Source organism: Pan paniscus, chromosome 9, assembly GCF_029289425.2.
Source record: "Pan paniscus chromosome 9, NHGRI_mPanPan1-v2.0_pri, whole genome shotgun sequence".
In the NCBI taxonomy this organism is placed as follows: domain Eukaryota; kingdom Metazoa; phylum Chordata; class Mammalia; order Primates; family Hominidae; genus Pan; species Pan paniscus.
The window spans coordinates 117974851-118000620 of record NC_073258.2 but is presented as its reverse complement, the minus strand read 5'-3'; the positions used below and the strand labels follow the sequence as shown (position 1 = coordinate 118000620).

The 25770-nt window shown below is 45.6% G+C and overlaps 2 protein-coding genes across 6 annotated transcripts in view; one reads left to right on the top strand and one right to left on the bottom strand.

Annotated features, from left to right (window-relative positions):
- Window positions 1–14063, top strand: part of BACE1 (beta-secretase 1) — a 30562-nt gene extending 16499 nt beyond the window's left edge. The window contains exons 2-9 of one of the 4 annotated variants that reach the window (XM_003820071.7): window positions 2812–2900; window positions 4422–4638; window positions 5762–5899; window positions 6580–6714; window positions 7943–8044; window positions 8707–8856; window positions 9097–9268; window positions 9949–14063. In XM_003820071.7, the coding sequence (XP_003820119.4) occupies window positions 2812–2900; window positions 4422–4638; window positions 5762–5899; window positions 6580–6714; window positions 7943–8044; window positions 8707–8856; window positions 9097–9268; window positions 9949–10190 (1245 nt within the window). In that variant the 3' untranslated portion in view covers window positions 10191–14063. Of the gene's footprint in view, window positions 1–2811; window positions 2901–4124; window positions 4272–4421; window positions 4639–5761; window positions 5900–6579; window positions 6715–7942; window positions 8045–8706; window positions 8857–9096; window positions 9269–9948 lie in introns of those variants that run through there. The other 3 variants (XM_003820072.7, XM_034933795.3, XM_034933794.3) reach the window with 3 other exon arrangements.
- A 355-nt stretch (window positions 14064–14418) lies between these two features.
- Window positions 14419–25770, bottom strand: part of RNF214 (ring finger protein 214) — a 53910-nt gene continuing 42558 nt past the window's right edge. For both annotated transcript variants that reach the window (XM_034933792.3, XM_055094911.2), the window contains exons 7-15: window positions 19785–19881; window positions 19530–19618; window positions 18372–18462; window positions 18080–18178; window positions 17508–17884; window positions 17242–17374; window positions 16928–17032; window positions 16568–16663; window positions 14419–14675 (exon numbers count right to left, since the gene is read on the bottom strand). In XM_034933792.3, coding sequence (XP_034789683.1) covers window positions 14610–14675; window positions 16568–16663; window positions 16928–17032; window positions 17242–17374; window positions 17508–17884; window positions 18080–18178; window positions 18372–18462; window positions 19530–19618; window positions 19785–19881 — 1153 coding nt within the window. In that variant the 3' untranslated portion in view covers window positions 14419–14609. The remainder of the gene's footprint in view (window positions 14676–16567; window positions 16664–16927; window positions 17033–17241; window positions 17375–17507; window positions 17885–18079; window positions 18179–18371; window positions 18463–19529; window positions 19619–19784; window positions 19882–25770) is intronic.

Below are 25770 nucleotides of genomic sequence, written 5' to 3'. Positions count from 1 at the left end.
GAAGAAGCCTTCTTAATCATTAACCTGGTTGATTTCATCTGAACTGCTGAGCCTCCCGGCTCTATTGATTTTCTCTGAAAGCACAGCATCTGGAGCTGGTGGCTGCCCAGAGACCGGGGAGAGAGACCACGGGTAGAGGTAGGGGAAGAGGGGCAGGGAGGGGAATGGAAACCAGGCCAGGAGTGGGGGGCTGGGAAGGAGGGAGGAGACAAGGTCTGAGGGCCAGGAGATTGTCAGAGGAGTCTTTGGGGATGTGAGGAGGCCAGGAAGTCTAAGCAGGCACTGGGGGAGGGCGCAGTCAGCACAGCCACAGAGGCACCACGGAGAGCAGGAAGGAGCCAGAGAGGATCTGGCAGAGAGGACGAAACTGAAGTCCAGAGAAGCACAGTGATCTGCTCAAGGTGACAGGGTCAGGGCCTGCACCAAAACTGAGGTCAGTTGATTTCACTGGACTGAGGAGAGAAGATACAGAAATGAAGGCCCCTGGGGCAGAGGAGAACCTGAGGTGATGGAAAGTCGGCAAGAGGCGAGATGCAACTTACAAATTACCATTTTTCTGAGGGTGGGGCCTTTCCTTTTTTTGCCTGTGAGGATGTAGTAGACTTTCAAAAAATGGCTCTGGTCTGACTGAAGGTGGGGTCAGGCCATCAAAGGAGGAAGAAAGGGCCAAGTAGAAGTGATGCTAGAGGCCGGGCATGGTAGCTCACGCCTCAGCACTTTGGGAGGCCGAGGCAGGTGGATCACCTGAGGTCAGGAGTTCGAGACCAGCCTGGCCAACGTGGTGAAACCTCGTCTCTACCAAAAATACAAAAATTAGCCCTGCATGGTAGCGCACACTTGTAATCCCAGCTACTCAGGAGACTGAGACAGGAGAATCACTTGAACCCAGGAGGCGGAGGTTGCAGTGAGCCGAGATCGCGCCATTGCACTCCAGCCTGAGTAACAAGAGCGAAACTCCGTCTCAAAAAAAAGAAGTGATGCTAGAAAGAGCTGGACAGAAGGGAACACCAAGACACCTGTCCATCTTCACTTAGCCAAATCCAGGGCCCTGACAAGATGGGTTTTCACCAGGACATTTTATGGGGCTCCTGGCTCCCCACTATTTCTGACAGTAGGATTCCTAGGTCTGTGTCACCTGTGAGACAGAAGGGGAGCCACATTCTGGTGGCAGGGACAGAACCACATGCATGGACACTGATGTGCCATCCTGGTCCCCACAGGTCCCCTGACCAGTACAGCTCCTAGAATAGGTCCTCTCTGAGCTGGAGGGGATAAGCCAGACTGCTTCCTGGGAGAATAGAAAAGGAGCAGGGGGCTCTGAAGACAGAATCAGTCAGGTACACAGTGAGCAGGGGCGATGTGATGGTAGAGAGACATGGGAACAGAGACAGCACACATACCACATAGCTCTGAGATGACGCACAAAATGTTATGACTCCATAGACTGAAGCAGACACAGCATTTCTTTTCTTTTCTTTTTTGAGATGGAGTGTTGCTCTCGTCCAGGCTGGAGTGCAGTGGTGTAATTTCAGCTCACTGCAACCTCCGCCTCCTGGGTTCAAGTGATTCTCCTGCCTCAGCCTCCCAAGTAGCTGGGATTATAGGCGTGCATCACCACACCCGGCTAATCTTTGTATTTTTAGTAGAGATGGGATTTTACTACATTCACCAGGCTGGTCTTGAACTCCTGACCTCAAGTGATCCACCCGCCTTAGCCTCCCAAAGTGTTGGGATTACAGTTGTGAGCCACTGTGCTGGCCTCAGACACAGCATTTCTAAGGCCATGTTGAGGGTGCCAAAGGAAACCAAGATATTTTACCCCAGAATATACTACTTTGACGTATTTTGAGTCGTCTGTCAGAGGGCCAGCACACAGAAGTGGCCCTGCAAAGCTGACTTTTGAGGGAGATTTGCATCTGCAGAGAATCTGCATTGATGCCACCTGGCTTTCTCTGAGGCCCTCCCTGGTCCAAATCTAGGAAAGATTAACTGAAAGTCTGACATGTTTAAAGGTCTGAAAGACACATACATCACCTGTTTTCTCTGAGGGGTGTTACCTATGAGGTTTCATTCATATAAAAAGACCACTTTTACTGGCCTGGCCTCTGTTTATCCCTCCCATAATTATTTTTGCCAAAGTCCAAGTCCCTTTTTTTTTCTTTTTTTGTTGAGACAGGGTCTCTGTCGCCCAGGCTGGAGTGCAGTGGCATGGTCTCAGTTCACTGCAACCTCCACCTCCCAGGGACAAGTGAGTCTCATGCCTCAGCCTCCTGAGTACAGGCATGTGCCACCACGCCCAGTTAATTTTTGTAATTTTAGTAGAGACAGAGTTTCGCCCTGTTGACCAGGCTGGTCTCAAACTCCTCACCTCAGGTGATCCACCTGCCTCAGCCTCCCATAGTGCTGGGATTACAGGGGTAAGCCACTTCACCTTGCCCAAGCTCCCATTCTTTCTGTAACCTCAAGATGGTATAAAATCATCAACCATCTGGCTATCTCTTTGACTTCCTATATTTTTTTGACTCCCTTGCATATTTGTTCTTCTACTAATCTGCCTTTTTTCAGTTGGTTTTTCAGCAGACCTTCAGAGGGCACAGGGGAAGTGTTCCTTTGGCCCCTGCAGCACCACAGGACCCCAGGTCCTGTCTGTGGTCATGGTGGTAATGGGTGCCAGCCTGGACCAGTCCTGCATCGTGGAGCTTCACTCTGGACATTCTAAGGGGCAGACTGGCTGGGGCGTGAGGGATAATAAAGGTGGTGTGACCGAAGCCTCCTGTCTATACTGTCTTTTCTCTCCCCTTTCTCTGACAGCTCAACATCCTGGTGGATACAGGCAGCAGTAACTTTGCAGTGGGTGCTGCCCCCCACCCCTTCCTGCATCGCTACTACCAGAGGCAGCTGTGAGTCCTGGGGAGAGCCCGGGGGAAGTACCTTTTCCAAGGATCCAGGGCTAAGAAGGGTCAGGGGAGCGGTACAGAGAGAAAGAGTTGATCCTCAGATTTTCTTCTTGCCAGGGAAGGGGAAGCGCGAAAAAAAGACAGTGACCAGGAGAGACAGGGTGAAGTGGGTGGTGAGAGGAGCTATACCATGGGAAAGGGTGAATTGAGAGGTAGCCAGGAAGTGCTTCAGTGCTGAGACAGGGCAGCCTCCTGCGGGAGGGAAAGGAAGAAGAGCCCATAGCCCACAGAACAATCTTAGGGGGCCCATTTTCTCTGCCTGAATGGGGAGACGAAAACCCCACATCCCCTCGGTGTCTCTCAGTTCTCTAACACCAGCTAAGTCTAAGCTGAACAGGCCTCAGTGATAGCTCCCCTTGCTGTGTTCTTACCCAGGGGCCACTCTAGGTGGCTTTGCATAGTCCAAGGACATGAAGGAAAGGGTCTTCCATAAACCCCTCTGCCTAGACCAGTATCGGAACTGAAAGCTGAAATATCTCCTCCATGCACCACCCAGGGTGCCACCAGTTGGATTCTGCTTACTGGTGAAAGGAGGGTTGAAGAGGACTGGTGAAAGTGGGGGACTGGTGAAAGGGGGGTTGAAGTGGGCTTTAAGATAAGAGGCAGTGAGGGGTAATCTGGAAGCCCCCTTAGCATAAAAGCAGGAAGAAGAAGGGATGAGAGGACACCAATGTCTGAGACATCAGTGTGTGCAAACGTGAGTAGAGGCTTAAATCCTATCCTTGGACTTGTAGGCAGCTGCAAAACGCACCTTCCCTGTTTCCTCTAATGTCCCAATCTAAAAGCAGCAGTCAGGGAGGAGGGTGCAGGTAGGATCGATGAAAGGGCATTCATTCCAGTTCCTCGTTCCAGTTCCATCACTGCCCCCACCACACACAGAAGCCCTGGTTAGTGGTGTGATTAAACACAGGTGGGGCTGCCACATGTTGAGCACGTTTCACAGAAGTGGTGTGTAATACCAACCTGCTTTTCTGAGATGCTTGTACAAACCCCTTCTCTAGAACTTGCTGTAGAGGTTCCACATTCACACTGCCTTGCACTTTCTCTACCACTCGGATGGTACCACTAGGTTCCAAGGCAGTAAGAGAGTCAATGGTTCCTTTTCTCTGGGAGCTTGACGGAGCCAGAGGGCGGAAGAGATGCCCACTAGCTGTCCCTGCAGCAGCAGCAGCAGCAGGCACAATGCACAAAGCCCAGGCTTGTTCTTCACAGGGCCTGAGCTCAAGATCTAGGAATATGAGTGATAGGAGAGCAAACCTCACCAATGGTTCCCTTCATCTATCTGCAAGGCCACTTTACACTCTGTTCTGGGTGGTGAGTCTAGGGATGTTTTGCTGAGCAGCCTGAAAGCAGACTCTAGGATTCCCCTGAGATGAGATAAGGTGGTGTTTGGGAGTAAGTTTAACTTAGATCCTTATACCAGTTGTGGTTATGCATCCACAGATCTCTGCCTTCTTTCCACAGGTCCAGCACATACCGGGACCTCCGGAAGGGTGTGTATGTGCCCTACACCCAGGGCAAGTGGGAAGGGGAGCTGGGCACCGACCTGGTAAGCATCCCCCATGGCCCCAACGTCACTGTGCGTGCCAACATTGCTGCCATCACTGAATCAGACAAGTTCTTCATCAACGGCTCCAACTGGGAAGGCATCCTGGGGCTGGCCTACGCTGAGATTGCCAGGGTGAGAGGAACAGGGCTTGGCCCTACACACTGTATGCACACTGCACTATACAGAGAAGGAATTAGGAGAGAGAAGGGGAATTAGCAGAAGGAGGGCAACAATCAGTTTAAAGGATTATTTAACAGGGGTATAGGGTGGCAGTCTAAATTTTAGCCCTATAGAGGGCAGAACCATAGTGACAGAAGCTGTGATAGGTACAAGAATAGGCTGTGCTTTCTATGTACTCTTAAGATCTTTTTTTTTTTTTGAGACGGAGTTTCACTCTTGTTGCCCAAGCTGGAGTGCAATGGTGCAATCTTGGCTCACTGCAACCTCCACTTCCTCGGTTCAAGCGATTTTCCTGCCTCAGCCTCCCGAGTAGCTGGGATTATAGGCGCCCACCATGACGCCCGGCTAATTTTTTCTATTTTTAGTAGAAATGGAGTTTCATCATGTTAGCCAGGCTGGTCCCGAACTCCTGACCGCAGGTGATCCGCTCACCTCGGCCTTCCTAAGTGCTGGGATTACAGGCATGAACCACCGCGACCGGCCACTCTAAGATCTTTAATAAAGGCCCCCATAAATGTGAAGCAGGTTAGGCATAGGGGGATCAAAGATATATGAACCTGGCCAGGCGTGGTGGCTCACACCTGTAATCCCAGCACTTTGGGAGGCCAAGGCGAGCGGATGACCTGAGGTCAGAAGTTCAAGACCAGCCTGACCAACATGGTGAAACCCCATCTACCCCATCTCTACTGAAAACACAGAAATTAGCCGGGCATGTTGGCGCATGCCTATAATCCCAGCTACTCAGGAGGCTGAGGCACGAGAATCACTTGAACCCAGGAGGTGAAGGTTGCAGTGAGCCGAGATCACGCCATTGCACTCCAGCTTGGGCAACAAGAGCAAAACTCTGTCTCAAAAAAAAAAAAAGATCTATGAATCTGTGAACCTATCAATACTGTCCTGTTTGCATTGCCAGGGCTCCTGCTAACCCTTCCTCTGCCAAATCTCAGTGCCTTAAGATGGTCTTTCCCAAGGAGCATCCCCCAAGCCTTCAAATTTGCCTTCCAGTTTAGACAGGAAGCTGGCCTCTGCCTTTAGGGCCGTATGAGGACTCACTCCTTGTCTCTTTCTGCCAAAGCCTGACGACTCCCTGGAGCCTTTCTTTGACTCTCTGGTAAAGCAGACCCACGTTCCCAACCTCTTCTCCCTGCAGCTTTGTGGTGCTGGCTTCCCCCTCAACCAGTCTGAAGTGCTGGCCTCTGTCGGAGGGAGCATGGTGAGTAGGTCCTCAGAGAGGGGAGGTCCTGGCATTGAGGGAGAGATGGGTGCCATCCTCCCCCCTTCCTGAAAGCTACACCACAGTTTTGGCTCCAATACTTAGAATCAGGAGGAACCTCTTTATATTCCCTACCCTTACTTTATTTTTCCATTCTTTTCTTTTTTGCGTTATTCCAGAAAGGAATCAAGGCACCTATGGTAAACTTGGAAAGGAAGGCAATTAGGAAAATTTCAAAGGAAATGAAAATAAGACCTGTTGAATTAAAATTATTGTTTGATGGTCAGAAGGCAGAGATATAAGAAGTTTGTCTATTTATTAATTAATTAGAACAATGGTGAATGGTTCTCCAATAAGCAGAGAAAATAAAACTTATAATATAAACAAATAACCATTCATTCAACATTTATTGTGGCAGTTTAGATTTAAATAACTTTATATCAAGGGCTATATGATTCTGAAACAAATAATTAAAAATCCCGGAAAGTCTTTTCTCCTGAACACATTTAAGAAACTAGAAATCACTTTGGGTATGATTTGTTTAGAAGCAGGAAGATGAAAAGGGTAGCCTGTAGAAGACCTTGCCACCCCAAAAAATCACTGATCTTATTGCTTGGTCCTTGGGGGACTCACTCTCCTTCTGTGCCAGGACACGGGTACCTGCCTCTTTTTTTCCCTAGATCATTGGAGGTATCGACCACTCGCTGTACACAGGCAGTCTCTGGTATACACCCATCCGGCGGGAGTGGTATTATGAGGTGATCATTGTGCGGGTGGAGATCAATGGACAGGATCTGAAAATGGACTGCAAGGAGGTAATAAAACCAAGGGAGAGCCAGGGAACGTAAGGGGGTAGGCAGTACAATGTGAAGGAAGACTCTGGTTATCATGTTGGGAGGATGAGGCAGAGGTAATAGGACCTGCAGAAAGGGTTGGAAGTTGAGCCTAGAACAGTCAGGGGCTTAATGGTCACAAAGCAGGATCTGCGGTTTGGGGCCTAGGGACTGGTAGTGAAAAAAAAAACATGGAACTAGTTCTGATGTCTGGACTCTAGTCACTGCCTTGCTTTGTAGCCTTGGGCAAGTCTTTTGTGAGACAGGGTGATAGAATGAAGAGTCTTGTCTTTGGAGTCGGGAAGACCCAGATCTGAATCTAGCTCTGATTTGTACTAGCTATGTACCCTTAGGCCAGTTACTATTCTGTGTCTCAGTTTCCTTATCTGCAAAACAGGTAAAAACAACTTTCTCAGAATATCAGAGATAATGTGTAAAGTGTTTATCTCTGTGGTTGGCAGTACTCAATAAAAGGTAACTAAATCATTTATGTCTTCCTTCCCTAGATTCTTATGTATGTTAAATTAGAATGATATACATGTACTAAGAAAAGTTAAAAGCGGCCGGGCGTGGCTGTAATCCCAGCACTCTGGGAGGCCAAGGCGGGGGCAGATCATTTGAGGTCAGGAATTCGAGACCTGCCTGGTCAACATGGTGAAACCCCATCTCTACTAAAAATAGCCAGGCGTGGTGGCAGGCACCTGTAGTCCCAGCTACTTGGGAGGCTGAGGCAAAAGAATGGTTTGAATCCAGGAGGCAGAGGTTAGAGTGAGCCGAGATCACGCCACTGTACTCCAGCCTGGGTGACAGAGCTAATACTCCGTCTCAAAAAGAAAAAAAAAAGAAAAGAAAAGTTAAAAGCACTATACAAGGTATTTTTATTTTCAAGTTTGGAGACTACCTGCCCACCCAAGATAACAAGAATAAACATTTACCAAGTGCCTTCTCTCTGCTGGGCACCATTCTAAGTGCTTTACATTGCTGATTTATTTAATCCTTACAATAACCCTTTTAGGTAGGTGCTATTTTTATCCTCACTTTAGAGATGAAGGAACTGAGGCACAGAGGTTAACTTGTCCAAGCAGGTACACTTAGGAGGTGCCAAAGCCAAGATGCCAACCCAGCTGGGGCCCCAGCAGTAACCCCCTACTGCCCAGAGCCCAGCATCAAAAACCTTTTGACTCTTCTAACTCTCTCTTTTCCCTCTTAGTACAACTATGACAAGAGCATTGTGGACAGTGGCACCACCAACCTTCGTTTGCCCAAGAAAGTGTTTGAAGCTGCAGTCAAATCCATCAAGGCAGCCTCCTCTGTGAGTGGACTAAGGATGGGGGTAAAAGAGATGGTACAGTGTCAGAGGGAGGCGGTGAGAGTCACATTCTTCAGCAACAGCCAAGATGTCTGCACTTAGACCCTTCTACTTAGAGCTCTTAAAACACTCTTCCCCTAGCCAGGCATGGTGGCTCACGCCTGTAATCTCAGCACTTTGGGAGGCCAAGGTGGGCAGATCACTAGGTCAGGAGTTCAAGACCAGCCTGATCAACAGGGTGAAATCCCATCTCTACTAAAAGTACAAAAATTAGCTGGGTGTGGTGGTGCGTGCCTGTAATCCTAGCTACTCAGGGGGCTGAGACAGGAGAATCACTTTAACTCAGGACGGTGGAGGTTGCGGTGAGCCATGATCGCGCCACTGCACTCCAGCCTGGGCAACAGAGTGAGACACTGTTTCAAAAAAAAAAAAAAAACTCTTCCCCTTTATGGCTGTCACTTTGCTCATCACACAATCCCCCGGTACAAAAGTTTGACATCACACTCCCACTCTCTCCCTGTAATCCTCTGGTTGGTTTACCCCTCCCCACTTTAGATATTTCACTGGAAAAGCAAATGAAGGGCCCAGTTAACGTATCTGAACATGGGAGGGGCGAGATGATAAAGAGGCTTTTCCTCATTGTTATCCCCTTCTTGCCAACACAGACGGAGAAGTTCCCTGATGGTTTCTGGCTAGGAGAGCAGCTGGTGTGCTGGCAAGCGGGCACCACCCCTTGGAACATTTTCCCAGTCATCTCACTCTACCTAATGGGTGAGGTTACCAACCAGTCCTTCCGCATCACCATCCTTCCGCAGGTATGTCCCAGCCTGAGTCAGGGGGATCTCTCTTAAAAGTACACACTGGGAGACAGTGAGCAGGTATGGCTTGCCAGAACTTGGAAGACAAAACAGATGAGTAGTGTCCAGCAGTAAAGGGGTCTCAGAAAACCCGTTAGAGCTCAGGGATGGTAAAGGGAAGGGCATAGATGCCTAGAAGGCAGAGATGGGGTGAAGGAGAGTGAGGAAGACACTCACCCTGTGATTGCTTACCCCTAGCAATACCTGCGGCCAGTGGAAGATGTGGCCACGTCCCAAGACGACTGTTATAAGTTTGCCATCTCACAGTCATCCACGGGCACTGTTATGGGAGCTGTTATCATGGAGGGCTTCTACGTTGTCTTTGATCGGGCCCGAAAACGAATTGGCTTTGCTGTCAGCGCTTGCCATGGTGAGAGTGCCAGGGCTGAGGGTTTGGGGTCAGTCTCTCCATATTTTCCTTGTCAAACAACAGTTAGTATACCTGGGTCCCTGTCAGTTTAGGGGAGGGTAGTAACAGTTGCCTCAAACCCAAGTCAACAGTTGTGCAAAAGCTAGTGTCAATGCTCGTCCTTTTTTTGTACTGCCTGCCATAATGACCACTGCCTGGATTGGTAACCTCTGTTGGAAACCCAGAGCAGCAAGAGTTACCTGGGTACCTTGGGAAGCTCTTGATGCAAGGGTAGCAGACTGAGTCTATAGTGACCCTGTCAGCTGCCACATGGTGAGGCTGAATGCTACTTCAGAAAGGTGGCAGGGTTTTGCAGTTGGATTTCAGCAGCAGAAAGTTAAGTTTACTAGATGTGGCTTTTGGTCAAGGGGGTGGCTTTTGGTCAACTCAGAACTACTGACTTTTAGTTATCACTCCTACCAGCTGGGTATACAAGGAAGGGCTGCTGCTCCCAGTGACTTGGGAAGGGAGACAGGCCTCTACCTGGTGCTGGCTTCCCAGCCTGCTCCTAAATATCTCCTGGGAAGGAGATTAGATAGCTTCTGCATGGGCTAATTTCAAGGCCTCACTATCAGGAAGTTCTTTTTGTTAACTCCTCTATGACAATGAGAGCTGTCCATTCACATTTGCCCTCTCCCCAGTGCACGATGAGTTCAGGACGGCAGCGGTGGAAGGCCCTTTTGTCACCTTGGACATGGAAGACTGTGGCTACAACATTCCACAGACAGATGAGTCAACCCTCATGACCATAGCCTATGTCATGGCTGCCATCTGCGCCCTCTTCATGCTGCCACTCTGCCTCATGGTGTGTCAGTGGCGCTGCCTCCGCTGCCTGCGCCAGCAGCATGATGACTTTGCTGATGACATCTCCCTGCTGAAGTGAGGAGGCCCATGGGCAGAAGATAGAGATTCCTCTGGACCACACCTCCGTGGTTCACTTTGGTCACAAGTAGGAGACACAGATGGCACCTGTGGCCAGAGCACCTCAGGACCCTCCCCACCCACCAAATGCCTCTGCCTTGATGGAGAAGAAGGAAAAGGCTGGCAAGGTGGGTTCCAGGGACTGTACCTGTAGGAAACAGAAAAGAGAAGAAAGAAGCACTCTGCTGGCGGGAATACTCTTGGTCACCTCAAATTTAAGTCGGGAAATTCTGCTGCTTGAAACTTCAGCCCTGAACCTTTGTCCACCATTCCTTTAAATTCTCCAACCCAAAGTATTCTTCTTTTCTTAGTTTCAGAAGTACTGGCATCACACGCAGGTTACCTTGGCGTGTGTCCCTGTGGTACCCTGGCAGAGAAGAGACCAAGCTTGTTTCCCTGCTGGCCAAAGTCAGTAGGAGAGGATGCACAGTTTGCTATTTGCTTTAGGGACAGGGACTGTATAAACAAGCCTAACATTGGTGCAAAGATTGCCTCTTGAATTAAAAAAAAAAAACTAGATTGACTATTTATACAAATGGGGGCGGCTGGAAAGAAGAGAAGGAGAGGGAGTACAAAGACAGGGAATAGTGGGATCAAAGCTAGGAAAGGCAGAAACACAACCACTCACCAGTCCTAGTTTTAGACCTCATCTCCAAGATAGCATCCCATCTCAGAAGATGGGTGCTGTTTTCAATGTTTTCTTTTCTGTGGTTGCAGCCTGACCAAAAGTGAGATGGGAAGGGCTTATCTAGCCAAAGAGCTCTTTTTTAGCTCTCTTAAATGAAGTGCCCACTAAGAAGTTCCACTTAACACATGAATTTCTGCCATATTAATTTCATTGTCTCTATCTGAACCACCCTTTATTCTACATATGATAGGCAGCACTGAAATATCCTAACCCCCTAAGCTCCAGGTGCCCTGTGGGAGAGCAACTGGACTATAGCAGGGCTGGGCTCTGTCTTCCTGGTCATAGGCTCACTCTTTCCCCCAAATCTTCCTCTGGAGCTTTGCAGCCAAGGTGCTAAAAGGAATAGGTAGGAGACTTCTTCTATCTAATCCTTAAAAGCATAATGTTGAAGATTCATTCAACAGCTGATGCCCTATAACCCCTGCCTGGATTTCTTCCTATTAGGCTATAAGAAGTAGCAAGATCTTTACATAATTCAGAGTGGTTTCATTGCCTTCCTACCCTCTCTAATGGCCCCTCCATTTATTTGACTAAAGCATCACACAGTGGCACTAGCATTATACCAAGAGTATGAGAAATACAGTGCTTTATGGCTCTAACATTATTGCCTTCAGTATCAAGGCTGCCTGGAGAAAGGATGGCAGCCTCAGGGCTTCCTTATGTCCTCCACCACAAGAGCTCCTTGATGAAGGTCATCTTTTTCCCCTATCCTGTTCTTCCCCTCCCCGCTCCTAATGGTACGTGGGTACCCAGGCTGGTTCTTGGGCTAGGTAGTGGGGACCAAGTTCATTACCTCCCTATCAGTTCTAGCATAGTAAACTACGGTACCAGTGTTAGTGGGAAGAGCTGGGTTTTCCTAGTATACCCACTGCATCCTACTCCTACCTGGTCAACCCGCTGCTTCCAGGTATGGGACCTGCTAAGTGTGGAATTACCTGATAAGGGAGAGGGAAATACAAGGAGGGCCTCTGGTGTTCCTGGCCTCAGCCAGCTGCCCACAAGCCATAAACCAATAAAACAAGAATACCGAGTCAGTTTTTTATCTGGGTTCTCTTCATTCCCACTGCACTTGGTGCTGCTTTGGCTGACTGGGAACACCCCATAACTACAGAGTCTGACAGGAAGACTGGAGACTGTCCACTTCTAGCTCGGAACTTACTGTGTAAATAAACTTTCAGAACTGCTACCATGAAGTGAAAATGCCACATTTTGCTTTATAATTTCTACCCATGTTGGGAAAAACTGGCTTTTTCCCAGCCCTTTCCAGGGCATAAAACTCAACCCCTTCAATAGCAAGTCCCATCAGCCTATTATTTTTTTAAAGAAAACTTGCACTTGTTTTTCTTTTTACAGTTACTTCCTTCCTGCCCCAAAATTATAAACTCTAAGTGTAAAAAAAAAGTCTTAACAACAGCTTCTTGCTTGTAAAAATATGTATTATACATCTCTATTTTTAAATTCTGCTCCTGAAAAATGACTGTCCCATTCTCCACTCACTGCATTTGGGGCCTTTCCCATTGGTCTGCATGTCTTTTATCATTGCAGGCCAGTGGACAGAGGGAGAAGGGAGAACAGGGGTCGCCAACACTTGTGTTGCTTTCTGACTGATCCTGAACAAGAAAGAGTAACACTGAGGCGCTCGCTCCCATGCACAACTCTCCAAAACACTTATCCTCCTGCAAGAGTGGGCTTTCCAGAGTCTTTACTGGGAAGCAGTTAAGCCCCCTCCTCACCCCTTCCTTTTTTCTTTCTTTACTCCTTTGGCTTCAAAGGATTTTGGAAAAGAAACAATATGCTTTACACTCATTTTCAATTTCTAAATTTGCAGGGGATACTGAAAAATACAGCAGGTGGCCTAAGGCTGCTGTAAAGTTGAGGGGAGAGGAAATCTTAAGATTACAAGATAAAAAACGAATCCCCTAAACAAAAAGAACAATAGAACTGGTCTTCCATTTTGCCACCTTTCCTGTTCATGACAGCTACTAACCTGGAGACAGTAACATTTCATTAACCAAAGAAAGTGGGTCACCTGACCTCTGAAGAGCTGAGTACTCAGGCCACTCCAATCACCCTACAAGATGCCAAGGAGGTCCCAGGAAGTCCAGCTCCTTAAACTGACGCTAGTCAATAAACCTGGGCAAATGAGGCAAGAGAAATGAGAAAGAATCCATCTGTGAGGTGACAGGCAAGGATGAAAGACAAAGAAGGAAAAAAGTATCAAAGGCAGAAAGGAGATCATTTAGTTGGGTCTGAAAGGAAAAGTCTTTGCTATCCGACATGTACTGCTAGTACCTGTAAGCATTTTAGGTCCCAGAATGGAAAAAAAAATCAGCTATTGGTAATATAATAATGTCCTTTCCCTGGAGTCAGTTTTTTTAAAAAGTTAACTCTTAGTTTTTACTTGTTTAATTCTAAAAGAGAAGGGAGCTGAGGCCATTCCCTGTAGGAGTAAAGATAAAAGGATAGGAAAAGATTCAAAGCTCTAATAGAGTCACAGCTTTCCCAGGTATAAAACCTAAAATTAAGAAGTACAATAAGCAGAGGTGGAAAATGATCTAGTTCCTGATAGCTACCCACAGAGCAAGTGATTTATAAATTTGAAATCCAAACTACTTTCTTAATATCACTTTGGTCTCCATTTTTCCCAGGACAGGAAATATGTCCCCCGCTAACTTTCTTGCTTCAAAAATTAAAATCCAGCATCCCAAGATCATTCTACAAGTAATTTTGCACAGACATCTCCTCACCCCAGTGCCTGTCTGGAGCTCACCCAAGGTCACCAAACAACTTGGTTGTGAACCAACTGCCTTAACCTTCTGGGGGAGGGGGATTAGCTAGACTAGGAGACCAGAAGTGAATGGGAAAGGGTGAGGACTTCACAATGTTGGCCTGTCAGAGCTTGATTAGAAGCCAAGCCAGTGGCAGCAAAGGAAGACTTGGCCCAGGAAAAACCTGTGGGTTGTGCTAATTTCTGTCCAGAAAATAGGGTGGACAGAAGCTTGTGGGGTGCATGGAGGAATTGGGACCTGGTTATGTTGTTATTCTCAGACTGTGAATTTTGGTGATGTAAAACAGAATATTCTGTAAACCTAATGTCTGTATAAATAATGAGCGTTAACACAGTAAAATATTCAATAAGAAGTCAAACTACTAGGGTTACTTTTTTTTCCTCAATCAGAGTCTCATTTTATCCATTTGGAGTAGAGTGGCTAAAACAATACTGAGGCTTCTGGAGGCTTTCGGTAAGCAAGGCATCTGGTTGGACAGTGGGTGAGCACCAGGCTTTAAATCTGCATACATGAGCCTTAAGGAAATGGACTAGAGGCTGAGCCAAACCAAAGCAGAATGGCCTTAGAGCAACAGCAGGTTCCTAGGTGGTTTTTATATTGTATTTGAAAACAGCCCTGGGCAGGGATATCATAATTTCAAGGCCAAACTAAACATCATCTTCCCTACAATCTGCATCCCCCAAAGGAATTGCAAGATGAGGGGGAACAGACTGTTTCTGCATAATATACATACTTTCATTTACGAACATTGGAATACAGACTTTCTATACACACATTACCTATATAATAAAAATGTACATGGCATGAGTATATGTCACTGTATAAATATAGAGTTTTAGAAATCTTGAACCCGCGCTTCCTGTTCACATCAGTTTCTCTTCTTCTTCCTCCCCAGTCAGGTCCGTCATTTAAGAGTTGGACAAAAGGGACAAGTGTCATTTGTGTTGGTCTGGGCCCAGAATTTGATACACTGGAAAGAAAGAAAGACACACCTCAGGTTTATCTGGAAAAACAAAGGGAAGGAAGGAGAGAATGCCAGTAAGGTTCAACAAGGCCTAAGTCAGAAAAGTTCTTACACTGAGGTACAAGAGGGGCTTTTTTTGTTGTTGTTCTTTTTTCTTTTTTTGAGACAGAGTCTCACTCTATTGCCCAGGCTGGCGTGCAGTGGTGTGATCTCAGCTCACTGGAACCTCTGCTTCCTGGGTTCAAGCTATTCTCCTGCCTCAGCCTCCTGAGTAGCTGGGATTACAGGCGTTCACCACCATTCCTGGCTAATTTTTGTATTTTTAGTAGAGATGGGGTTTCACTTTGTTGGTCAGGCTGGTCTCAAACTCCTGGCCTCAAGTGATCTGCCTGCCTCAGCCTCCCAAAGTGCTGGGATTACAGGTGTGAGCTACCGCGCCTGGCCCCAAGAAGGGCTATTCAATGGCTCTTACCCTAAAAGAATCCTCAGTGCAAGTGAACCTGTCCTTTTTATGAGGAACATTAACAATGAGCTGTTGAAAGTGTTCATCATGCTGCTTTTTGTTGAATGTCTAGTGTGGCTTGCTCCCCCTTAGGATCCATTTTGCCTGAGATGAGCATCTCTGTTCTAAGACCTGACACCCTCAAATCTTATTCAGGAATTTTTCTTACCAAGAATTTAGATGTAAATTCAGTTTCTACCTCTTGGAAAAGCAAAATGAACAAAACAAAATGTTGTTAAGAGGGAATCATCCCTGCTACTAAGAGACTTAACTCTGCTGGCAACATAAAAAAATAGGAATGACTTGTCAGTCTGTGAAGATAATCTCTAACCGGCAAGCCCTCCAAGCTGTTCTGTTAATGGAGTTACTAATCTCATACTCAGGTACTCAGGTCCTCCATTCCATTCCTCTCATCTAGGCAAAGTCTTCTGACAATGCTATATTTTGAACAATAGTTAGATATGTGGGATTATCACTCATTGTCAATTTTCCAAGAAAGTTATTTAGTGCGCAGTATCAATTGCTTATCCAGTCCCCTGAAGGGAATGGGGTAAAAAGTTGAGAGATCCTAACTGCAGTATTCTGAATTCTGCCAATGTTTAAGCCACAATTTACTGAAAACCTTGTGATTAGATATTAGAGACCAGGTGCAGTGGCTCACGCATGTAATCCCAGCACTTTGGGAGGCTGAGGCAGGAGGATCACCTGAGCCCAGGAGTTTGGGACCAGCCTGGGCAACATAACAAGACCTTGTCTCTACTAAAAAAGAAAAAAAAAATTAGCTGGGCATGATGGCATGTGCCTGTAATCTCAGCTACTCAAGAGACTGAAGCACCTTGAGCCTAGGAGATTGAGGCTATAGTGAGCTATAATCGTGCCACTGCATTCCAGTCTGGGCAACAGAAAGAAACCCTATCTCAAAAAACAAAACAAAAAAAAGGCTGGGCACAGTGGCTCACGCCTGTACTCCCAACACTTTGGGAGGCTGAGATGGGCAGATCACAAGGTCGGGAGTTCGAGACCAGCCTGGCCAATATGGTGAAACCCTGTTTCTACTAAAAATACAAAAATTAGCCAGGCATGTTGGCGGGCGCCTGTAGTCCCAGCTACTCAGGAGGCTGAGGCAGGAGAATCACTTGAACCTGAGAGGTGGAGGTTGCGGTGAGCTGAGATCACACCACTGCACTCCAGCCTGGGCAACAGAGCGAGACTCTGTCTAAAAACAAACAAACAAACAAAAAAAACAAAAAAAAGATATTAATGATGAGCACCAACACAGTAAAAGAAAAGTTATTTTAGCTGTCAGGGAAAAAAAAGAGTAGAAAATGAGAAAGAAAAATTATTTTAGCTGTCAGAAGAAAAAGTGTAGAAAATGAGGAAGGTCTGTAACACCTACCTCCTTGTGCAATACATGGGTACACGCCATTGGATGCAGCTCACTGGGCTGGACGAGTTTCTGGCACATTAGACACAGCTTACAGGTGGCTGGAGCCTGTAGAACAGAGGCGGCATGATCAAAAGGTAAGGAATCTCTGGGTCTCCTTGCCTTTTATGCCCATAATTCCATGCAGCAAAAAGATTTATATCAAAAGAAACAAAAATCCAAATATAGATTCTTGCCTAAAATATTTGCATTTTCCCAGTAGGGCTGCAAATAACCCAACTGATGGTTTCTTCCTGCACTCCACCTGTAAACCCACTCCTTCCTCACCTCCAGCTTCTCCATATCACAGTGTTCAAAGAAAAAGAGTCTTACATGTGAAGACCTTCCAGGATATGAAACTTGGGCAGAAGGCAAGAACATTGGGGTACTGATTTGGGCCAGTGGAGCAGGGAACAAGGCCCGGATGCGACCAAGTGGCTGTAGGTAGAAACATTGTCAGAGTAAGGGAAGAGAGTCTGAGTAACAGAGCATATCACAAAAATCACTTATTTCCCAGTCCAGCAAAGGAAAAAAGCAGACTAGCTACCTCTGACTGGAATGCTTCTTCCCACCCCACATTTTTCTGAAATCTACCTCTTCCCCAGCCCTCAACAGGCCTAAGTTCTCTCCCAAGTGGCTTTTCTCACCTGAGTACTTGCTGCCACCCGCTCATGTTCTGCCAGTCGTGCAGCAACCAACTGGATAAGTTCCTCCATGGTCAGGCCTGCCATGGTGGTACGTGCTGTCTTGATCTGCTGAAGAATGTTGGTCATCTGGGCCCTGAGAAAAAAAAATGTTGAGGGAGAGAAAGCCTATGCTATACCCACGGGGAACACCCATGTAACCTCCTCTATTTTAACCCATAAGCATTTCTCTGATAAAGACATCTGAATCAGTCCTTGAAGGTACTTACTTATTGCACTGTGGGAACCGGGTCAGCAGCTTCTCCAGGATCTTCTCCAGTTTGTCTACTGGTTGGGGCCGGGGAGTTTCAGCAGAAGCCTTAACACCGCCCAAGCCTGGGGGAGGCGGGATGGAGGCGGCAGGGGGCATGTGTGGACCGTGGGGGCTGACAAGGGAACCCAAGCCAGGGCTATTTCTGCCATGGGAGCCAGGAAGGGGTGAGGAAGGCTGGCTGGGCTGGGAAAGGGCAGGGTTCAGGATTGGGAAAGACAAGGAGCGGGGATCTGCACTGGGCATAACCATGGGCATTGTGACCTGCCCAATGGAGAAGGGCATCCGAGGAGCCAGAGAGGGACTGGGTTGAAACACCTGAAGCATGAAGTCTGTCTGCAGAGGAGAAGAGGTAGAGGACAAGAGAGAAAGGAAGAAAAAGAAAGTTTAGGAAACTGGAGAAGAAATCAATGAACAACTCTTGCACTGAATAGGGATGGCCCAATATCTTCATAAAAAGAACACGCAGAAGACTCTGCTGCTGCTACCAACACAGAAAGGTGAACTTCCCCCCCAAAGCCACTCTCTTACCTCTGATGGGGGTGGAGGTAAAGTGGGAGTAGGGATTTGAGGAAGGCTGCTCAGCTTGGCTCCGTTCCTCACTAACTGGATATGACTATTAAATTGGTCCTAAAAAAAAAGGATTATTTTTACTGCTGAACTGACTGAGGCTCTCTAGAAAGACAGCACCATCCATTATCAGGAAAACAAAAGGAATAGTAGGATAGGCCCCAAATGGCAATGCAAAAGGCTACCTCCCAATTGCTGGAAGTGTTAAGCACAGACTAACACTGACTGAATGATGACTCATAGATACACTTACACGAACATTCTTTTTCATTATCCGAACTCCATTCAGTCTCGTCTCCCACTCCTGTTTGGAACGAACTGTCTCCAGTGTTGGGGGAGTTGACCTTTCAAGAAACCAACAGGAATTTACAGATTTAAAGAAAGCCCTGCTATGCACAGTGACTCACGCCTGTAATCCCAGCACAAAGAGGCCAAGGCGGGCAGATCACTTGAGCTCAGGAGTTCTAGACCAGCCTGGGCAATGTGGCGAAACCCTGTCTCTTAAAAAAATGCAAAATTAGCCAGGTGTGGTGGCTCACGCCTATAGTCCCAGCTACTTGGCAGGCTGAGGTAGGAGGATGGCTTGTGCTCAGGAGACGGAGGTTGCAGTGAGCCAAGATGGCACCACTGCACAACAGAGGGAGACCCTGTCATTTAAAAAAAAAAAAAAAAAAAAAAAAAAAAAAAAGCCCTATTCCTAATTCTCTGAGATAGCAAAAGCAAAATAGTAGCTGGCTAATTGCCATTGAGAAGAGGTGGGAGCAGGTGCAGGAGAAGCCCAAGATTCGAATTCCTTTGCCTCACTTTAACTCCAGTATCTTTTAAGTAATTGAGAAAGAGAACCAACAACAGAGAGAGGGTTCTTGTCTGCCTGAAAATGCCACAAGGGTCCTCCAAGTTCCATGGCAGAAAGAAAATAAATGACTACATAGGAAATGAATCTCCAAAGATCATTGTTATGCTTTACAGGTTAACAGATGCTGGTTATTTTTTATTTTTTAGAGACAGGGTCTCACTGTCACCTAGGCTGAAGTGCAGTGATGCAATCAAAGCTCACTGCAGCCTCGGCCTCCTGGGCACAAGTGATCCTCCTGCCTCGACCTCCCAAAGTGCTGGGATTACAGGAGCATGCTATTACGTCTGGCTTTAACAGATAGTGTTTATCCAAATGGAAACAAAACATTAAAAAATGCAAAACTACACAACTGTAGCAGGGAAGAGTTACAGTACAGAACTTTAGAATGTGAGAGGAAAAATCACTGAGCAATTGCTACTGCAGACAGAGATAGCCTTACAATTCTTGTGCAGATAGAATAAGTGTCAGACTAGCTGGCCTAGGAATGAAAAAACCTAAACAAACAAACAAACAAATTGCAAAACAATTAAAGCTCTAGAACGGAAAGGTACTTACTTGAGGTAAGTAAGGTGCAATTCTGCCTCTTTTTCTGCTTCTTCTAGTTTCAGTACCAGTAACTCTTTCCGGCTCTCTAGTGATAAGATCTAAGGAAGCCACACACATATAAATACTTTATTAATTTTACATACACAAAGGTACCTCTAGGTAGTGAAAACAAATGCTTACTGGCTCTCCTATTACAATGCCAAAAGTAGATACCATCTGGAAGCCTGAAACTAAGACTTTCAAGATATCAGCTCCTCTTCTCACCTCTGCCTTCCAGGCCCGTTCAGTCTCTTCCATAATGTTCCTATTTATTTCGCCATCCTGATTCTTGAGTCTATCCAGTTCCATTTCCCACACCTCTCTGTAAGATAAGAAACCAAGAACAAGACTAAGGAAGAAAGATAAGCTTGTTGAGAGATACCAGGGCAAAAGTACAACCCAAAATTGGTCAGCCAAGTATGTTACAGGAAGTCTTACTCTAAGTATTAACTATACTTATTTTTCTTTCTTCTTTATTCTTTGCTAATCAAAAGAGAGCTGGAGTATAAGTATCAAATATAGATACAGACAAATAATGTTTACAGTGGTCTGCAGTTGCATAATGGCCCTATATTTGAAAGTAAAAATGTTGTGACCAGGCGTGGTGGCTGACGCCTGTAATCCCAGCACTTTGGAAGTCCAAGATGGGCAGATCACTTGAAATCAGGAGTTTGAGACCAGTCTGGCCAGCATGGTGAAACCCCATCTCTACTAAAAATACAAAAATTAGCTGGGCGTGATGGCGCACGCCTGTAGTCCCAGCTACTCAGAAGGGTGAGGCAAGATAATTGCTTGAACCTGGGAGGCGCAGGTTGCAGTGAGCCGAGATCGCACCACTGCACTCCAGCCAAGGCTACAAAGCGAGACTCTGTCTCAAAAAAAAAAAAAAAAAAGTTTGTATCTCCACTTGCTAAAATAAAGTTACCTACAGCAGGAAAAAGACTGCATCTTAGAACAAAAGCCCTCCATTGAAGGCAGAACGTTCTTCTACGTTCAAGAGGATTCAAAACCATTATGGCATTCTGCATTCTTATTTCCCAACATGTCTTTTAGTATGGGTCCTGAAGAATGAATGCAGGACCAAACACAGGGGTCCACTTTTTTGTTTGTTTGTTTTTTATAGACAGGGTCTTACTCTGTTGCCCAGACCAGAGTACAGTGCTATGACCTTGGTTCACTGCAGCCTCAACCCCCTGGGCTCAAGCAATCTTCTTGCCTTAGCCTCCCAAGTTGCTGGGACTACAGACACAAGCCACCACACCTGGCTGATGCTTACTTATTATTTTTGTAGAGACAGGGGTCTCACTTTGTTCTACAGGCTATTCTCAAACTCCTGGGATCAAGTAATCCTGCCACCTCGGCCTCCCACAGTGCTGGGATTACAGGCTACTGTGCCTGGCCAGAAGCCTACTTAATATTCATCCTTAATGCAGCAAATCACTAATTCGCTACTAAGCACAGTGATACAAGTTTATTAATTTTCAAGTTTTCCTAGCTATAGTAAATATGCTTCAAAAGGAAAAAAATGTTCTCTTCATACCTCAGGACTTCTCATTTTCTTTGGTTTCCTCCCTCCTTACATGCTTTCCCCCCACTCAGCATGACAGTGACCAACTCTCCTGGTTTGCCCAGTACTGAGGGATTTCCCAGGATGGATGACTTTCAGTGCTAAAACTGGGATGGGTGATCACCCTACTCAGAACTATAGAGGCCGTTAAGCAACACAGCCGGCAAAGGAATTTCCTTATATTACATTTGATTATGGTAAGTTTTATAGCTGGAAGCCTGGATTACCAAGATCAGTGGACAGAATAGGATGAAAATACTTAAATTATCTCCCCGACATTTTAGAAAAGTAAAAATAAAATAAGAAGAAAAGCTTGGGAAGAGTTACATGTTTTGTTTTGTTTTGAGACAGAGTCTCACTCTGTCACCCAGGCTAGAGTGCAATGGCGTGATCTTGGCTCATGGCATCCTCCGCCTCCTGGGTTCAAGCGATTCTCCTGCCTCAGCCTCCCGAGTAGGTGGTACTACAGGCACGTGCCACCACACCCACCTAATTTTTTGTATTTTTAGTAGAGACAGGGTTTCACCATGTTAGCCAGGATGGTCTCGATCTCCTGACCTCGTGATCCACCCGCCTCGGCCTCCCAAAGTGCTGGGATTACAGGTGTGAGCCTCTGCGCCTGGCCAAGAGTTACATCTTAAGAGAAATGTTCCCACTTTTCTTTTTTTTTTTTTTTTGAGAGGGAGTCTCTATCTGTTGCCCAGTCTGGAGTGCAGTGACACAATCTTGGCTCACTGCAGCCTCCACCTCTCAGGTTCAAATGATTCTCCTGCCTCAGCCTCCCGAGTAGCTGGATTACAGGCACCCACCACCATGCCCAGCTAATTTTTTTTGTATTTATAGTAGAGATGGGGTTTTGCCATGTTGGCCAGGCTGGTCTCGAACTCCTAACCTCAGGTGATCCACCCACCTCAGCCTCCCAAAGTGCTGGGATTATAGGCGTGAGCCACCACGCCTGGCCCCCACTTTTCTTCAGTGAGAGAAACTTTTATTCCCCTTCTGTTTTTGTAGTAACCTCACATATACGAAAGAGAGCAATCTGCTTAACAGAAGTTTATGAGGCCCTTTCCTCTCACATATTCTTGCTTTTGACCCAATTCTCCACATATCCCTGGTTCTCTATTTCATGTATAGGTAGAGAGGGTGTGTGTGTGTTACACACTTATTCAATCTCTGACATCAGCCCTCTACTGACAAGGTATATTCATCTATTAGAAATGAGAAGTAGGTGGGCATTTTCTGCCTTAATCTCCAGGTATTGCCTCCCCAAATTAACTTCCTAGCAGAAAACACATTATCTAACAATTTTTTTTTTAAGACTGTCACCCAAGCTGGAGTACACCGGCGGGATCTCGGCTCACTGCAACCTCCACCTCCCAGGTTCAGGCAATTCTCCTGCCTTAGCCTCCCAAGTAGCTGGGACTACAGATGCATACCACCACATCTGGCTAATTTTTGTATTTTTAGTAGAAACAGGGTTTTGCCATGTTGGTCAGGGTGGTCTTGAACTCCTGACCTCAGGTGATCCACCAGCCTCAGCCTCCCAAAGTGCTGGAATTACAAGTGTGAGCCACTATACCCAGCCTAATAATTCTTTAGACAAAGATTTTATAGGCAGCTGTGTTTTCTTGCTACAACACATATTCCCTCAGTTCCAAAATATATGAAGAGTCAGAATGCTCTTACCATAAAAATATGTGAAATACATTACAGAGTCAATCCATCTAGCCTACTATTCACTCTGACAATCGGATAATTGTAGGAAAACATGACAGTTGCCTTCTGTGACTGATGTTATCCTTGAAGATTATAGATGCTCACTGAACATCTCTAACTTTCATTAAACACATTGTCAACTACAAATATAAACTTATATTAGAAAAATCCTCTTATGTCAATGGAAACATTCCACATATTAACAAACAAAAAATCTTTTCCTTTGGGTTTTTTGCCACATTCACCTCACTGGGATCTAACAAAAGGAACTACATGCAGCAATAGCAAAAATGGTTAAGAAATTATTTTCTTATTTTCTTTTTTTTAAGAGAGAGGGTTTCACTGTATTGTCCAGGCTGGAGTACACTGGCATGATCATAACTCACTGTAACCTTGAACTCCTGAACTCCCACCTCAAATTCCTGAGTAACTAGGACTATAAGCATGTATCATCATGCCCAGCAAATTTTTTAATTTTTTGAGAGAAAGAGTTCCACTATATTGCCCAAGCTGGTCTGGAACTCCTGGACTCAAGTGATCTTCCTGAACTGGCCTCCCAAAGCTCTGGGATTACAAGCATGAGCCACTGTGCCTGGCCTTGTTCCAGTTCTGAGGGGGAATGCTTTCAGCTTTTCTCTCTTCAGTATGATGGTGGCTGTGAGTTTGTCATATATGGCTTTTATTATTTTGAGGTATGTTCCTTCTGTGCCTAATTTGTTGAGGGTTTTTTACCACAAAGGGATACAGGATTTTATCAAATGCTTTTTCTAAATCTATTGAAATGATCATATGGTTTTTAATTCGGTTTATGTGGTGAATCACATTTATTGACTTGTGTATGCTGAGCCATCCTTGCCTCACTGGGATGAAGCCCACTCGATTGTGCTGAATTATCTTTTTGATATGATGTTCAATTTGGTTTTGCTAGTACTTTCTTGAGGACTTTTGCATCTATGTTCATCAGGGATACTGGTCTGTAGTTTTCTTTTTTTGTTGTGTCCTTTCCTGGCTTTGGTATCAGGGTGAGACTGGCTTTGTAGAATGAGTTAGAGAGGATTCCTTCCTTCTTGATCTTTTGGAATAGTTCCAGTAGGATTGGTATCAGTTCTTTGAATGTCTGGTAGAATTTGGCTGTGAATCCATCTGGACCTGGGATGTCTTGGTTGGGAGATTTTTTAAATTACTGATTCAATCAAACTACTTGCTATTGGTCTGTTCAAGATTTCTATTTCTTCCTGGTTCAAGCTTGGGGGGTTGTGTGTTTCCAGGAATTTATCCAGTTCATCTAGGTTTTCTGGTTCGTGTACATATATGTGTTCACAGTAGTCTCAGATGATCTTTTCTATTTCCGTGGTATCAGTTATGGTATCTCCATTTTCATTTTTGACTAAGTTTATTTGAATCCTCTCACAGCTAATCTACCTAATGGTCTATTATTTTTGTTTATCGTTTCAAAGAAACAACTTTTAATTTTATTGATCCTTTGTATTTTTTGGTTTCAATTTTGTTTAGTTCTGTTCTTTGTTATTTCTTTTCTTCTGCTAGCTTTGGGTTTGGTTTCTTCCTGTTTTTTTAGTTCCTTGAGGTGTGATATTATTAGACTGTCAATTTGTGACCTGTCTTTTTGATGAAGGCATTTGGCACTATAAACTTCCCTCTTAGTGTTGCTTTTGCTGTATCTGAGATTTTGATAACTTCTGTCACCATTATCAATCATTTTTTAAAAATTTTAATTTCTATCTTGATTTCATTGTTAACTCAAAGATCATTCAGGACAGGTTGTTTAATTTCTAATTTCTATAGGTTTGAGAGTTCTTCTTCAAATTGATTTCTAGTTTTATACTGCTAGAGTCTGAGAAAACACTTAATATTATTTCTATTTTAAAAAATATTAAGACTTGTTTTGTAGCCTATCATATGGCCTATCTTGAAAATGTGCCACTAGGCCAGGTGCAGTGGCTCACACCTGTAATCTCAGTTGTTTCTGGAGGCTGAGGTGGGTGGATCACTTGAGGTCAGGAGTTCAAGACCAGCCTGGCCAACATGGCAAAACCCCGTCTCTACAAAAAAAAAAAATATTTACAAAAATTAGCCAGACATCATGGCGCCCATCTGTGTTCTACTTGGGAGGCTAAGGCAGAAGAACTGCTTGAACCCGGGAAGCGGAGGTTGCAGTGAGCTGAGATTGTGCCATTGCACTCTGGCCTGGGCAACAAGATTAAAACTCTGTCTCAAAAAAAAAAAAAAAAAGAGTCATGGCTGGGCACGGTCGCTCACGCCTGTAATCCCAGAACTTTGGGAGGCCAAGGTGGGCAGATAACCTAAGGTCAGGAGTTCGAGACTAGCCTGGCCCAACAGGGTGAAACCTCGTTTCTACTAAAAATACAAAAAAAAAAAATTAGCCGAGTGTGGTAGTGGGCACCTGTAATACCAGCTACTCAGGAGGCTGAGGCAGGAGAACTTCTTGAACCCAGGAGGCGGAGGTTACAGTGAGCCAAGATTGTGCCATTGCATTCCAGCCTGGGCAACAAGAGCAAGTCTCCATCTCAAAAAAAAAAAAAAAAAAAAAGAAGTCATTTGTTTTCCCAGTACTAGGGGCTTTCTCCTCTCTCCCCTTCATCTAGTAAGATAGCATATTGGCCCCAAATTCTAACTAACTACTCCTTTGAGTTACCCACCACTGAGTTCTTCCATGTGTATGAACATTGCACATGTAAATAAACTGTTTTTCCTCCTGTTAATCTGTTATTTTGAAACTGTCCCTATAAACTGTATGAAATTCATCAGGGAAGAAGAGGGGGGAGAAACGAAAATAAACGAGGCTTGCAGCACATGCAGTGTTTATCATGAGGTCAGCTTGCTCTCTGACTAGCTACTTCACCAGTGTTTTGCGCCTGCTGCCTCAGAATCACACAGACCCTGCCACGA